Genomic DNA, 16,674 nt, shown 5'->3' on the forward strand with positions numbered 1-16,674 from the left:
GGGGACATGGGGAAGGGAACAAACGACATATGAATATTAGGTTCAGCACAAATCCATCTAGACACCCAACTTAGATATGCAACAATCGATAAAATAGGCATAAACAAAGGGCAAAGGCAGACTTCAACGTTAATGGGTTGCAATATATATAATAGGGGTTAAGGGAGGTGGGGAGGATTTAGTTTAGTACTTTACCATACTGCTATTCAGATCTGAGGAGAGAAGAAGAAATCCAGATTCTCCAAAATAAAGAGGTCGTAGTCCACTTTTTGTTGAAGAAGATACACCCAACCAATTGTAGAGAGAGTAGCAGCAGTGATGTAAAGGTAGCAGTGTGCAGCGGCAGCAGTATTGTAACAGCAGTAGTACGTAGCAGCAGCAGTGAGGTAGAGGCAGCAGTTGCAGCAAAACAGTTTTGTACCGGCAGAATTATGTTGTAGCAGCAGCAGTGGGGTAAGGCAGCAGGTGCAACAGTAATAACACAGCAGCAGGTGCAGCAGTAATAACGCAGCAGCAGGTGCAGCAGTATAACGCAGTAGCAGGTGCAGCAGTATAACGCAGCAGCAGAAAAAAAAAACAATAAGACTGAAAAGAAAGAGAGGGAGGCGAGACAAGAAGATTAAGAGAAGAGAGAGCCGAGAGAGTAAGGGAAGAAAGAGGCGAGAGAGAAGGGGAGAAAAGTAGAGATTGAGAGAGAGAGAGAGAACCGTGAGAGGGGTGGGGATTTGCTCTTGGCTTTTTTTTCAATTAACATTCATTCATTGAAAATAAACAATGGCCAATGGCCTTACACTTAAAGAGAATAAACTTCCAAAAATAAAAAGATACTTAGAAACTCAATTGCATGAAATAAAAACTACCTAATAGATCAATATAAAGAAATCCTAGTTTCCTAATTGTGTAAGACAATCAAATATCACTAGATTTAAAGCAAAGTTCTAGAATCAAATAAGATTTGGTGGGTTCACAAAATCTTCCAAGATCTTCTAAAAATCTGGATCGATCTTGGGACCAAATAAGATTTGGTGGGGTCCATAAAATCTTCCAAGATCTTCTAAAAATCTGGATCGATCTTGGGGCCCACAAGATCTTCTTCTTTCTATTCTTCCAGCCACAAAGATGGCTGCTTCTTCTTCTTCTTGCGCCTGTACACTTTGATGTCCCCATCACTTACACTCGAGCTCAACTGCCTAGCTGCCTGCCACTGAGCTAGAAGCTCATCCCCAAGAGGTATTTATACCTATTCTTGAACTGGGGTTTCAAATGCATTAGGAGTAGAGAGTAATTTAACATGTTTAAGTGTTTCTTAATTTATACTTTCTCTGTTTGATTGGCATCATAATTTGGTAGTTTTCTGTGCGCCAGGTATATGTCTTGATTCCTAACATAATTATTATCTGGCCAACAATCATTTGTGGTTAGCTTTACTTCCATAGATGGTAAAAAAAGATTTTCAGGTCTGGAGCTTCCCAAAGTTGAATGTGAATGGAAATAGAAGTCTTGAGTTTTTAGCATAACATTCTGTTTTGTTTTGCCTTTTCATTTCCCCTCACCCCACTAAAATTTGTCCTCATTTGAAACAGTGCTATAGATTGCTGCTGCTTCTATTAAACCCTCTATGACTTGACTTTGTTAACTTCATTTGAACTTCTATAACAGTGTTAGACACGTTTGATTTTTCTCAGATGTGCTCTTAGACTTCTAATACAAATTGGAGAACTGTGAAGAAAGGGGATAAATACTTCCTGATTGCTCCAGGTCGCTGGGAGTCCAACTAAATTTCACAAATTCTAAGTTAAAATTTATAAATATTGGAATAATCCTAAACTAAATTTCTTGTGGTATTTGAATTGTAAAATTTAAGACCAGATTTTGGGATTTTTAATGATGGACATCTATGCCATTTTGTCGATGGCTCATCTGTTTTATGCTCCATTTAAACCAAATTTTCACTAGCTTTCCTTTAATTGCAATGGATGGTACTTGGTTTCTCAGTTGGCTGCCATATCGGGAGGGGTTTATTCATGCAATAATTACTATTATACTTGTGGGTCCAGGTGGCTGTTGCCCTTTCTCATGCTGCAATTCTAGAAGAATCTATGAGAGCAAGGGATCTGCTTATGGAGCAAAATGTAGCACTGGATTTGGCAAGGAGAGAGGCAGAAACAGCCATTTGTGCTCGCAATGATTTCCTGGCTGTTATGAACCATGAGATGAGAACACCAATGCATGCCATCATTGCACTTTCTTCCTTGCTGCAGGAAACTGAACTTACACCGGAACAACGCCTGATGGTAGAAACAATCCTAAAGAGCAGCAACCTCTTAGGAACCCTCATTAATGATGTTTTAGATCTTTCAAGGCTTGAAGATGGAAGCCTTGAACTTGACCTTGTGACATTTAACCTTCATGCGGTATTCAAGGAGGTAGGTTTTACGGTTATTGGTAATGATATTTGGTAAAATATGCCAATGTCTTGTGGATATTTAGTTAGATAGTTTGTTCAGTTGCAATTGCTGGTGAGTTTTGTTTGATATGGTATCATACCTGTTTCTCATGCAGGTGGTTCAATTAATCAAGCCCATTGCATCTGTTAAGAAATTATTGGTGACATTAACATTTGCTTCGGATTTGCCGGAGTATGCCATTGGTGATGAAAAACGTCTTATTCAAACCATTTTGAATATTGCTGGCAATGCTGTAAAGTTCTCAAAAGAGGGCAGTATCTCAATTGCTGCTTGTATTGCCAAATCGGAACCTTTACTAGATGCTCGAGCACCTGACTTTTTCCCAGTACCAAGTGATAGTCACTTTTATTTGCGAGTACAGGTGGGTTGATAATGTTTGTGCATGTAAAGATGCACACACACATTTAAATTCTTAAATGCACTTCCTACTCCTTGAGGGATGATATTGATCAAATGGATACTCTCTTTATTGTGTAGGTAAAAGATTCAGGAATAGGAATTAACCCCCAAGAAATTCCAAAATTATTTAACAAATTTGCACAAAATCAATCAGTAGCAAATAGAAATTCTGGTGGAACTGGGCTTGGGCTTGCAATTAGTAAGAGGTATGCTATTTGTTGATTCCTTTGCCTTGCAGCTTTAACTTGTATTCTGAATAATTCAGTGGTTCTTCAAAGAGATCTCTATCACCATTTACAGACGTCTCTAGCATTAGTTGGCATTGAAAATATTTTTCGTTAGTAGTACACTTATCTGCTAATGGCTCACGACTGTTTTAATCATTCTTTCTTTTATTTTTAATTTTTTTCATATTACATATCAGATTTGTAAACCTCATGGACGGGCATATATGGATTGAAAGTGAAGGTCTTGGCAAGGGTTGCGTTGCTTCATTCATCATAAAACTTGGAATCGCAGGGCGTTCAAATGAGCCAGATCACCGTGTTGTACCGCTGAATCATGTGCAAGCAAATTTTCCAGGACTCAAAGTTCTCATTATGGATGACAATGGGTCAGTATGGCAGCTACAGCTGATGCAAATTTACATTTTGGGGTCCTTCCTCCAAAAGCATTCTTTTAACTCTGGTTTGTGTGAAGTTGCTTTTTTACTTCTGTTTGTTATGCAGTTCTATAGATTTTTGAGGGATGCTTTTTTTCAAGTGTTGAAGGTTTGGAACCCAGTGTGTAAAAGCACTTGGGAGAAGGGAATCTGCACCATCATTCTTTTACCTATTTGGGTTGCCCTTAATGTCTGTCTATAGAAACGCAACCCTAAAACGATGTAGAAGATGATGGAAAAACAAGAACAAACAATACACGGATTTTACGAGGTTTGGCAATATTGCCTACGTTGAGATTAGATTATGCTTCACTATCAATGGAGAATAGAGTTACAACGCTCGTCCTCACACCTCTCAGTATTGCTTGCATTACAGAGAAAGAAATCATCGCTACAAATATATAACAAAAAACCCTAATCTAGAAAGTGCACAATTGCCCTCAAAATAAAAAATTCGAGCGGGGGGTTGTGCCCCCCTACACCTCTTGCTATGCGGGGGACCTCCTGCCCCGTTGCAAACCCCACGGCCTGCTAATCGGCTAGTGGGATTGTTGTCTTGCCTGTTTAAGCGCTGCACCAATACTCTCTCGGTTAAACTGTGACGGAATACAAGACATCGTACACCAACATTGTCCTATTCCTAGCACAGAGGAAACATGGTTACCCTTCCATCTCATCTTGAAGTTTTTGTTACCATGCGATATGGCAATTTTGATAAGATATTCGTTCACACCTTCCTCACTTACACCCTGAAGGCCATAAAATACTTAGTTTAGTATATTCTTCTTCACCAATCTCTTATGGTGGATTAAGGATGACAACTTGGATTTATTTGCTTCCAAAATTTCTGTTTTTTCGCAGAACTTTATCAATGAGGGGAGAACCAACCAGCATTCCCACGGCAATGGTTTGACTGGCATAATTATTTGAAGATTCCCCATTGGCTTAAGTTTTATGTTTGGATTTCTTTCAGTAATAGTAACAGAAACAGTTCCTCCAGTGGTGGCTTTATCTGCCAAATTGTAGCTATGTGGCCCCAAAACTGTGGACATGCAGTGTAATTAACCCCTACTCATGTGCTAAAGTTCCAAAACAGTCTTTCCAGCATGACAAGATATAGGTTTCAAAAATGTTGGAAACGTTTTTCATTTTCTGAATAAAATTGGATTCAAAATAAAGGGAAAAGCCCAGTAAATGGAAGGCTGGATGGCTGATATGGCCCACTAATTTGACTTATGCACCAATCTAGAATATACCCTATCAATCCACCAGTCATAATGACCAAAACAGCCTGTCATAATCGCAGAAATAGCTTCACTCTGAATGAATTTTTTTGCACTGCAATAGGAGTACTTTTCTTTGAAAAAGGGTGCTTTCTTTTTTGGGTTTTAAACCTCCTGCTTCAAACATGGAGCCAAAGCACCAAGCATTCTTCGAAGTTCTATAGATCATAAATCAAAAGCATGCATATCTTAAATCCATATGATATGCACAAATTTCTCTTGATTATGCAGATACTGTCATCTTGTGGAGTGATCTGTGCATGTAACAGGAGCCTTATATTGTAGCATATACAAGTGGTGATGGAATTTCTTTACTTTGTGGTGATGTAGGGTTAGCAGGATGGTGACAAGGGGCCTTCTCATGCACCTGGGATGTGATGTAACTGTCACAAGCTCCACTGACGAGTGTTTGCGGGTTGTTTCTTCTGTATACAAGGTGGTGTTCTTGGATATTGGCATGCATGGGACAGGTGGTTATGAAGTTGCAATGCGTATAAATGAAAGGATCACGAAACGTCATGAGAGGCCACTGATTGTGGCACTTGCTGGGAGTCCCGATAGGGTGACAAAGGATAACTGCTTCAGAGTTGGTATGAAAGGTGTGCTTCTGAAACCCATTTCTCTTGAGAAGATGAGGAGTGTTTTGTCAGAACTCTTGGAACGTGGAACTCTGCATCAGTCCTAGCAAATGGTTAAGGAATCACTATCAAGTATCAATTCAGAGTTCAGGCAATTCTCTCCAGGAATTGAGAGAGAGCCAATCTCTGCCACTAATCCCATGTACATAACATGTTGAGGCATTGCAGATAGCACAGGATGAAAGTGTTTGTGATGTTTGTAGCGCATTTCTACTGCATATGTAAGAAATGTGAATTTCCCACCAATATTGTAAGATGATCCCATCACTTGCTATCCAGTTTTGCCTTTTCTTTTCCCCCCATGGTGATACAAAATTTGTCATCAGCACTTGCTGTTTTCTTCAGGCATAACTTCCCGAGATACTATCTAGGGCATAAGATATGTTGGATCCGAGTTGCAACCAGAGGCTCAATAGTAGACACGAAATTTCGCTGCAGATTCAGGTCTTAATTGAAATTGAAATCGCAATCGGATACTGGTAACCGGTCTGATGACTCTGGTCTAGATATCTGTACTTCGTTGCAACAGCAAGGTACTGTCTGGTTATAAGATAAGGGTGGAAAAAGGATTTTAGCTGAAGGAGAAGGTTGAGAATCTCGTGTTTCCCAAGGTGATTTGATGTTATGAATGGATTCCTAGAGTAAAGAAGTCCTCGTTAACTCCCACCTTTTACTTAGGAAGGTTCTCGGAGTACCTTTCTTCAATTTAATTGCAGGGTCAGATCCTGTGGATTAAGAGGTTCCCCCACTTCTGAATATGGTTTTGTTAGTGAAATATCATGATTGATTTGATGCTATGGGAAGTTGTACAACCGTTACTTTGTGTACAACCCCTCACACTCATACATGACCATTTCCTAACTATATGGTCCCTATCTATATACATAGTGTGTGGCATCGTCTCCGTGCATCCATTGGCTTGGTGTGGGAGAAGCCAATCTATACCGCGGTAGATCCTTCTGCCCTTATACCATATGCTCAATCCTTTTTAGGCTAGCTCGGCCATTGCTTGGTTGCATTGGTGCTAATGTGCAGAGTTTGATTGAAACCCAGATCCGGTGTCAAAAAGCCTACGAATCGGCTGCTCTGGAACACCTGAAATAGGGATCAATTTTAGCTGATTCCAATCCAAATTGACCAATTCAACTGATCCGATGATGCCTGGCAAATGCCTGGATGGCTGGATTAGGTATTGGTTTTGGATCAAGGGTAAAAATCGCAAAAATACTATAATTTTTAATGAAAAGTAAGGTTAAAATCGATCAATTCAGGCCAATACGGACTGATCCAGAATTCCAGATCAGTGTCAGCTCGGCTGATACGATACGAGAGATCTAAATTCCTGATTGTCAGTGCTGCGAGCCAGGAGGCCCAAGCCCACGTATCTTTGCATATCGTTTGTTAGTCGTTGCAGTCTATGAGACTCGGATTAACTCTACTCGTATGTCAAATCCGGTGTTCATTTCCATTGCCTTGGGCTCCCGCCAATTTCTCCTCCACCTTGACAGTGTAGATAGAGAAGAAACGGAGAAATGGAACCATGGGAAGCACTAGATGTAGACGATTCAGACCTTCCTTCGCTGCTCCGTCCTTCAACTCTTCTCCCCTGCAAGCGCCACCTTCCACTGCAACAACCCTCCAAGCCTACCACAGATATCATCAGCTCTTCTTGCACTCTCCCCCTCTCTCTTGAGCCCTGCTCGCAACTTCACCGCCCTTCACAATCCCAAACCCGTATTCACAATCCTGAAACCCTAGATTCTCAATCTGATCGTTGCTTACCTCAGATTGGTACTTCTGAGGTTGAGGTTGAAGAGGAGGCGGAACAGCAGCAACAGGGTCCATCGACGAGCTCTCTACGTCTCCTTCCTGGTCCTGCAGGTGCCCTTCAGGCCGCCATGCACCAGCATTCTCGTTATCGTGACCAAAACCTTGTTTCTTCCCAAGAACGAATCCCTACTCAGGAGTTTCTTAGGAGGGCACACGAAGGTGGAGATGGCGATGAGGATTTTGGGACCAATTCATGGCTTTGTGCTTTGGAATTCCTTGGTATCCTCTTTTCCCCTCTTCTTTCTTTTCTTTCTGATGTTTGGTCAATTACCAATGGTGGTTTCTAATGTATTGGTTAAATGTTTTCCTTGTTGGGCTTGTTCAGGTGGCGGAGATGGTGTTGCTTTGAGATCTCCTTTACACTCAATCAAGCTGCGTGTAGGCATTGAGAAGGTGCCTCAGGTATACCTTGTTAGTTTCTTGATCATTTATATTGTGGTGTTGGGTGAAAACGGTTTCCTTGACTATCCTTGTTGAATTTCACTAGTGATTGTAGCATTTTAGAGCCACAGGCATCATCCTTGGGTTGTTTTGATGGCTAGGTTGTTGCAGTTATCAAATCTTGTGTGCCTAATGGGCTAGGTGATTTGATTGTATGTCTGAAGGTAGGAGTATATGAACCCCGCTAACAACTTTATTGTGGAATTTTCTTTGTTGGGATTTCTCCAATGACGTACTGCGGCTATTTTTGTTTTCAGTATCCTATGGGTACCATTAGTGCAAGCATCCATCATAAAGTTCTAACAGAGAGTGAGTTTGGGAGAGACATAGCTGTAGGTGCTGTTATGATACTCAAAGAGGTTCCGAATCTTCTTCTTATCCTTCTTTTGCATTTCATGAATAGTGTGTCACTGATGAACTTATTCAATATACATTGAGACACTAACATAAGCTCCTGCTCCCCCCAGGTTGTCGTGTTCTCTCCTTCTTCGTCAGCATGTTATCTAAATATAACTCTGCACAATGTGGTTAAGGTGCGTGTTTGTTTTTCCTTACCCATTGCTTTAACTTGGAAAGTCATTTAATTGTTCAATTGCTTTCATTTGGAGAACATAATGTAATCAGATGTCTGACTACAAAATATTTCATTGCTTATTGAAGCATGTGTCTTTTTTGTGATCCATAAGCTAAACTGGACCCTTGTATAGTACTCTACTAAAGTTTTTTTCCTCCTTCCTTTTTTGGGCAAGGTCATCCACTACCTTAATGTCATTCACAAGTTTGCTGGCTACGAGAGAGGTACTTGATTGACTTAGCTGGCCACTATTCTTTGGTTGAGCAGCTGGATGTGTAATGCAGATAAGTCACGTAATGGACTTATTTTATTACAAATAAGCCTTTGGTTGGGTTATGTATGTGTTGGGCCTTTTATCCCATGGGTTTTCTTTGTAATGAACCACTTTAATGGACCTAAAATACGAGTAGAAAGTAAGAAAACGAGATTTAGTTTATTAGTTTAGTTAGAGTCCTATTTTGAGTATATTTCCTTTGTTACTTCAGTTTTCTAGTCAGTTTAGGTTTCCCAATTAGTTAAGGATTGGGTTAGGCCTTTCCTTTTTAGTGTTTGAGTTAGTTTTGAGTTAGTTTTGAGTCTTCTATATAAGTTTGTAAGGGGCTATAACATTGAACACGAATTTGATTGAATGAAAAAAAAGAAAGCTTTGTGCTGGAAAACTGTGAGATGCAGTGTTGTGACAGACAAGTTGGGTGAGATGCTCATGGGTGCATGGTTCAAGAACTCAGTCAAAACCTGCAAAATCCCCAAGGGTCGAAACGATATGTCATGTGACTTTTAAAAGTCATAGGTTTCGATCAAAACATGGGAAATTTCAGCCAAACCAACTAGTTCGACTTGAACTAGGTCCTATATAAGTTAGTTTGAAAAGAAACCCAAGCCTTCTTTAGCAGAATTCGACCCTCTCTTAGTTTTTTCTCCTAGGAGTGGGAAACTTGGGGAAACATTGGAGATTTCCATTTTTTGCCTAACAAAGTTGAATCTAAGGGTGATTCTTGCTTCATCTACATAAGAAAGACATCTTGGACCAAAAAGGTAAGTCCTAACTTCCCCAAAAATCATTTTTTTTTTTATAGAATATACATATAAATAGAGTATAATTTTGTAAATTTTTTATGTTACTTAGGAGGACCTGATCTACACATTTACGGTGGCCATTTTTTTTTTTGTGAAAATGCATTTACCTATAACATGTTTTAGTCAACAAATCAGCGTAATGATTATTTAACCTTTGGTTCATCACACAAGTAAGACTTTGTTTTTTTTTTTTTTTTTAATGAAACTAATGGTGTGAATGTGTTAGAAATGTTTAAAATATGATGTACACAAAAAACCAGACAAAAAAAAACATTGTTTGGGGATCAAAACCTAAGTTTTCACCATATCAGGAAAAATTCCCCGGTATCCGCGAAATTTCCTAGGTTTCAACCAAATTTTCAGTCTCCCCAGGGGTCGAAACCCAATACCGTAAACCTTGCATGGGTGAGATGCCCTAGGGAAGAGTGAGATACTCGACCCAACATATTCCCCTACCCCATTCTTCCCTTCATTCTCTTATTTCTGCTTTGTTCATACTATCTATCATACTATCTTATTTTTATTGAATTTATTAAATATCCTCCCTGGGATTGGATCACTTGTGAACCGATCTTACATTATTTGGTATCGGAGCTAACCTAACCGATGGAGCCACATGATTTTCAGAGAAAAATTACTTCATACATGTTCCTTGATTGGGTAAAGGAATTAAACTTCTACTTTGATTCCTAGAACCTGACAGAGACACGACGACTTCGATATGCTTTCTCCTAAATGAATGATTATGCTCGAATCAAATGGAGAATCCGTGAAAGGCAACTTCAAGCTCAAGGACGGGAGTCTAGAACTTGGGAGGAGATGGAGTATGAGTTGGCGGGCATATACTTATCTAAATGTGAACGAAGTATGTACTTCCCTCCACCAGAGTTCTCTCCAATTATATATCCCAGAAGCCACCCACAGGTGACAAGACGATGAATGAATTGTTAGACCACGTGGCCACTATGTTGCAACAAGTTGAAAAGGAGCAACATGGGAGGACACCTCCAACTAATGAACTAGAGTCAAAAGTTGAGGTTAGTGTTGAAGAAATTCCAGCAATTCCTATTGTCAAGGAAGAGCTAGTCATTGATGTTCTCATCAACGAGACTCATGTGGAAGAATTCGAAAGCAACAAGGTTGCCACAATGGACAATGGGGTTAAGACTGAGGAACTTTACACTACAACAACTATGATGACTGTGAACAACCAAGAGGAAGATCCTAAGGAGCTTGAGATTGAAATTGTGGAGGTCAAGAACACAGTGGTTGAAGGCGTTCATGTAGATGATCCCATGGATACATTTGAGGTTGTTGAAGTTGAGCATGTGGAGTTCGTCATCCCATTGAAATATCTTGAAGATCGAGCTCCTTAAATTCTATACTACATCCTTATTATCAAAGAGCTACCTGAATTTTTCTACGGCTTGAAGAGGGATGTGCACCATGCTATAATCACCCTCATGCTTTACAAAATTCGAGGACAGATTTTTTCCAAGAGAGGGCGAATTGATGTAAATAGTCACTTAATGGGCTTATTTTATTGCACATAAACCTTTGGTTGGGTTATGTATATGTTAGGCCTTTGATCCCATGGGTTTTCTTTGTAATGGACCACTTTAATGGGCCTAAAATATGGGTAGAAAGTAAGAAAACTGGATTTAATTTACTAATTTAGTTAGAGTCCTGTTTTGAGTCTATTTCCTTTCTTATTTCAGTTTCTTGGTCAGTTCAGGTTTCCCAATTAGTTACAGATTGGGTTAGGCCTTTCTTTTTTAGTGTTTGATTCAGTTTTAAGTCTTCTATATAAGTTTGTAAGGGGCTACAATATTGAACACGAATTTGATTGAATGAAAAAAAAAAAGCTCTGTGCTGGAAAACTGTGAGATGCAGTGCTACAACTTGGGTGAGATGCCTTAGGGAAGAGTGAGATACTTGACCCAACCTATTCCCCTACCCCATTCTTCCCTTTATTCTCTTATTTCTATTTTGTTCATACTATCTGTCATACTATCTTATTTTTATTGAATTTACTAAAAATCCTACTTGGGATTGAATCACTTGTGAACCAATCTTACATTAATGTGCTTCTTTCATGTTAATAAGTGCCTAATGAAATTGTTACTAATCATTATGTAGCTAAGATATGGTGAATGAACAATAGGTTTAGCAGCTTCATAGCCAAAACAATTGTTTTTCAAATTTTTATGATCATATGTTCCTTGGCTTAAGGTCTACAACTCATTGCAGCTAAGCCCGCTGTCAGCTACATGAATCCTGTTTCACCATTAAGTTGAGATCTACATAATCAAATGAGAATCTGAAGCACATCTGCTTGGATGGATGTCACTAGAAAGGGTTACTCATTGAACATAAGAATCACATTCATAATTTCCACCTTGTTTTACATCCATGCGGGAGTAAAGGAAGAATGTTCTTAAAGGGTTTATGAATTTAAAGAAGATTCTTCATATTTACCAGTTGTTTGTTTATGTGTAGTTTTGTATTTATAGTAGTAGTTGTGAAGGTCATTTTTTATGACGAAGGGAAAAGTGGTCATTAATATGATTCTTACCCTAAAGTAAATGGTTCCAAAGAGATTATAGAGTAGGAGGAGATAGGAGTCTTGGGTTGAAAGTTAAGAACTCTTTGGGGCCTAATTGTTCATCTTGTCTTGGTGGATGAATGTTACTGACTGGGAATATCAAAGATTAACCATCAAACCCAAAGTTCTTACTACCTCCAGTCTGGTTTTGATGAACTTTACTGACTGAAATTATGCCTTCTCAATTGGAATGCGATCCATAATTCTGTAATGTGTGTCTTTATGCCTTAGAGGCAAATGACTCCTTAGGAAACCAGACCTGAGGTTCATCCTTGATGGAGATGTGAAGCAATCTGGAAGCTACCCTTAAGTCTGATGCACAATATGGTCATGCAATCTAAACTTAGCTTTTATGAGACATTGAGAGATGTCAAGTGGTTTTGAGTCACTTTCACATGACTTAATGAAAGGATTGGTAAAATAAACTTTGAGTTTACATTTAACTGAGATAAGAAATAGAGGAATGGAAAGGAAAGCATCCAAGTACCAAGTAAGTCATGTAGGAGAATATTCCCGAAATCAGTCCTGTTTTTCTTACTTCTGAATGTGATTGAGAAGATCCCCTTATGATGATCTTTCATTTTTTGCTTTAACCTATTTGATGTTTGGCTGAAGAAGCTACAAGATTGAGAATCCACAATTCTACTAAACATTCTGAAATGATAGTAATTGCATTGAGGTTCATCAGGCATTTCTGTGTTTTAAAAGCTTAATTCTCATCTTTAAAGGATGAAAGTGCCTTTCCCGAATAAATGAATTTTGCAAGGATGTTCTACCACTTGCCTGTCCAAAATGGTTTTTTGCTTTGAGATTAAAGCTGTCTTGAATATTTGAATTGTCCAGGATCCCCCCCCCCCTTTAGAGCAACAGAAGATTAGAGCCTCAACATTTTGAAGATAAAAAATTATTGCAAATTAATTTCTGTTTTGAAATAATTTTTTAGACTTGTGTTTCTATACCAAGTAGGCTATGTTGCCCGATCACACATTGAGGCAGTTCTGTGAATTGCACAGGAACTGTAGTCATATCACTAAAACTGTTGACTGTGAAGCTTTGCTGTTCAATCTGATCCACATAAATTGTGAGCTGTGAGCTGTTCGCATTACAAACTCACAGTTCACTGGATAAGATTGGTTAGAGCAAAGTCACTAAAACTGTTGACTGTGAAGCTTTTCTGTTCAATCTGATCCACAGGTCCTGATCATTCATTTCCCCCACCCTCTGTTCAATGGAGATGGCTTTTTTTCTTTGGGTGAATTGAAAATATGCTAAAGTAAAAGAGCAAAGTACAACATCGAAACCAATAAAGGCAAGCCTAAGGGGGGACCCCCAACAAAAGATGGAAATAGTTTTAATAACATTGACCATGAAAATTTTGAGGAACCTGAACTCTGCGAGCATAAGAGACATAAGTGGTAGCGCCGCAATCTGTTCACGAGACAGTCTGTGTGACCGGCTACTATATAAAAACCCCCATTTAATCGTGTTGTGTTTTTGGTAAGCATTCAGAAGTATGCAACTATTTTTCTTTGTTTTTCGAAATGGCTAGTAAATAACTGGGATATTTAGAGTTTTAGTCTTCTTGTGTAATGCTGCGCCATATAAAGATAAGATATGCTGATTCTTGAAAGTTGAAAAGACCATCATTCGTTAATAATGTAATCATATAGAAACTGAACCTGTTTCCCAGTAAGCGGAGAATTTTCTCACGTCAATGTCCTTGGAAATCTAGATAAGGTACTTTGATTTATCCTCCAAATAACTTGCTTGTCTGACTGACAGACACTATCTTGTTAACAGATTTTCAGTAAAGAATGTGGACCTCCTCCAAAACAAAATTATCATGTGTCCAGAGACAGATTTGCTGCTTCTGGTAGAGGTAGGTTATCAGCATCTGCCCTAATTAATTTCTTGCCTGATCAGAAACAATGCGGAGAAATTAGAACCACATGGGATTATGGAAGTGTATATGCACTCTGTTGATTCATCTTTTGATGATCAGAACAAAGTGGAGAAATTAGACCTGAAAACATCGAGAGGACATCATATCTGAGAGATAGAACAGCTGATGGAATCACCGCTGGTTTAGTCAGAAGAGACATTGATGATGGCACTATGGAGGTTGACAGAGAAATGGGGGGAGGTGGCCTAGCAGCAGGAAGCTTCCATTTTCGCAGCAATAGTAGGGAGTCCCAACATACTGCCAAAGAAAAGGAACCATTAGTTAGATTGGATGTAGCTGAAAAAACCAGGGAAGAGACAGTAAGCATAGATGGCAAACATGTACCTTTCGGAAGCTTTCACAGCAACAGTAGTGGACATCTGAATGCTCCTAAGGTAGTGGATACAGACATGGTCAAGGATCCTAATGATCAGGAAGCTGTGAGAATGAATGGAGTTAAGAAGCTGCCAATTATTTCAAGCACTACACTACCAGAGTGGACTGATGACCAACTGGAGGAGCTATTTGCTGCTGGTTCTGAAGATAGTGACCCCTTATTCTCATAAGCTGTGTAGTTTGTTGTATCAATGTGAAACATCAAAGTGAACACCCTCCCTTCTTTCCCAGAAAAGAAGGTGAAACACCATAGAAATCTCCACTACTGCCACGTGAAGGTCTCATATGCAAGGTAATATACCTGCGTCAAACTCCTTTTTTCCTTAAAAGCAATTCAAACATGAGCTATTAGTTGCAGGCCAGGTTTGCTAACAATGAATGTTATGTTGCTGCAATGCTGCACACATAATGGAGTTAGGCCATTAAATTTGGCTGAAAAGTGGGCATGCGACAGTGGTGTACAGTTCATCTCAAAGCTTTTTTCTTTTTTTTTCATGATGTGGAACTCTTATATACATATTGGCACATACCGAACTCTCCCTCTATAGGCATGTATGATGTGCTATGGTGGGCTCTGTATGCATCCCTCTCCCATGAAAATAATCAATGTGATAGAAATTGAGTTGGCTATGGGAATTCCTTCATAGAAAGTCCAGCAGATCTATAAATTATTGAAGTTTTCCGAACGGGCTTGAGTGATGTTGTAACCGGAAAAAACCAGAGCTCACCCAAAGTTTTCTGGGCTTCGGCAGAGATTTTCAGCACATGGGCCTGGTCTGGGTTGAAAAATCCCAATCGAAGGTCAGGCCAGGCTTGATTTGACTTGCGAACATGGCTTTGTCCATCCCAGTAAGGCCCGAGCCCAATCTACATGCAAATATGCTTGGTTACTTATCTACTTGTTTGAGGTATGTGTCGTTGTTGGTATAAGGCTAGGTCCATATAGTCGACTCCATTTAATTGGGATAAGGTTATGTTAATAACAACTGCGTAGTGCAGTTGGTGAGCTATGGTGTGCAAAAATCCCATACTCACCTCCCTACCTATAAAAAAAAAAAAAGGCTATGCTGTCGTCCCCTTCTGTGCAGGTGGATCCAAGAATTGTAAATGATATTTTAATAGTTCTCTCTCTCTCTCTCCCCTTTGTAATACTGTTCTCCGCACTACTATTGGTGTGCGTGAGAGATTACCCCCACACTGGCGTCGTGGGGAACCATGTCCCATTAGAATATCAGTAATTGTGTATTGGAATTCAAGCACAACATTCAGATTCCCAGCCTCAAATAACTGTTACATTATGGATTAGAGAATTCATCCTCTTTTTGCCTTAAAAAGTGGCAGTGGCATGTGTTTGCCACAGAAGAGAATACTTATCCTTAAGCTTTACAAATAAGGAAAAAGTTGAGATGCAATTAGGCTCTCAAAGTAAGCATATCAAGCTTTACTGATAAGACAAAAAGGTTGGTGCAATTTGGTACTCTTTATGTGGGTTTGCCCATTTTTACAAGAAGTCTGTGTTTGGATGGCCTTGACTGTTAACCAAAATTAAACATGGGGAGAAGGTTCCCCTCGATGTCAGTGGGGGAGGGGGAGGGAATCTACACGTTACAGTAATGGCAATGCGAAGAATGGTATCACCCACATGAATTAGAGAATGCGCCAATATGGGTCTCGCATCTCATTATATGAGAGTACGCATGCTGAAATCTGCTGCTCTAGTGTTGTGTGCTTCTTTTTTCCTTAAATATAATTAGATGTAAATTTGATTGATTTTGCTTTATTTTTGGCTATTTTCATTCTCTTCTTCTAGTATAGTTGGTCATGAAGAGTAAGATGCAAGGACTTCATAGTATCGGAATTGCTATCGGTCATCATTGGCACTGATATCGAAACAAATTAATTGTACCAAACCTGATTAGATGATTCGATATTATTTATTTATTATGATTATTATTATTTTTTAGAATCAATTTATTATTCTTTATTCCGTTTCAAGGAAAGTCCAGTAACATTATTAGATAGGCAAATTGAAGAGCACAACAAAAGGGGAATGCAGTTCTTGCACTCTAATTTCTATCACATCGGATTCCTTTTGGACTAATTCAAAACCATTGGAAGAAAAGAGTGCACCCATATGTCAAGCATATGTTAATTCTGAGGCCCTAATTCAATTTTATGGCTACCTTTATATTGCATATTTGTATCTTCCGTTATTTTATTACTTTATTCATACCCTTATTTTCCCAAAATCGGAATTAATTGACACATAAATAGAAGAATATGGGGCTTAGCTATCACCAAAATTTGAAAATACCTGACATTAAATTCCCGGAAATAAAGATCCAGCCATGGTTCAAGGT

The 16,674-nt window shown here is 39.1% G+C and overlaps 2 protein-coding genes across 6 annotated transcripts in view; both read left to right on the forward strand.

The window, feature by feature from the left end:
- Nucleotides 1-5,746, forward strand: part of LOC122058612 (ethylene receptor-like) — a 9,729-nt gene extending 3,983 nt beyond the window's left edge. For 4 of the 5 annotated variants that reach the window (XM_042621242.1, XM_042621245.1, XM_042621244.1 and 1 more), the window contains exons 3-7: nt 2,058-2,426; nt 2,563-2,829; nt 2,946-3,073; nt 3,292-3,480; nt 5,142-5,746. In XM_042621242.1, coding sequence (XP_042477176.1) covers nt 2,058-2,426; nt 2,563-2,829; nt 2,946-3,073; nt 3,292-3,480; nt 5,142-5,496 — 1,308 coding nt within the window. In that variant the 3' untranslated portion in view covers nt 5,497-5,746. Of the gene's footprint in view, nt 1-2,057; nt 2,427-2,562; nt 2,830-2,945; nt 3,074-3,291; nt 3,481-4,389; nt 4,707-5,141 lie in introns of those variants that run through there. The other variant, XM_042621246.1, reaches the window with a different exon arrangement.
- Nucleotides 5,747-5,887: 141 nt separating this feature from the next.
- LOC122058614 (homologous recombination OB-fold protein) lies at nt 5,888-14,944 on the forward strand. Its single transcript, XM_042621247.1, has 7 exons — nt 5,888-7,498; nt 7,605-7,681; nt 7,822-7,884; nt 7,978-8,079; nt 8,188-8,253; nt 13,777-13,855; nt 13,979-14,944. The coding sequence occupies exons 1-7, from the start codon at nt 6,982-6,984 to the stop codon at nt 14,482-14,484; spliced, it is 1,410 nt and encodes a 469-aa protein (XP_042477181.1). The 5' UTR covers nt 5,888-6,981; the 3' UTR covers nt 14,485-14,944.
- Nucleotides 14,945-16,674: the final 1,730 nt, after the last annotated feature.

Source organism: Macadamia integrifolia, chromosome 13 (genome assembly GCF_013358625.1).
Source record: "Macadamia integrifolia cultivar HAES 741 chromosome 13, SCU_Mint_v3, whole genome shotgun sequence".
In the NCBI taxonomy this organism is placed as follows: Eukaryota; Viridiplantae; Streptophyta; class Magnoliopsida; order Proteales; family Proteaceae; genus Macadamia; species Macadamia integrifolia.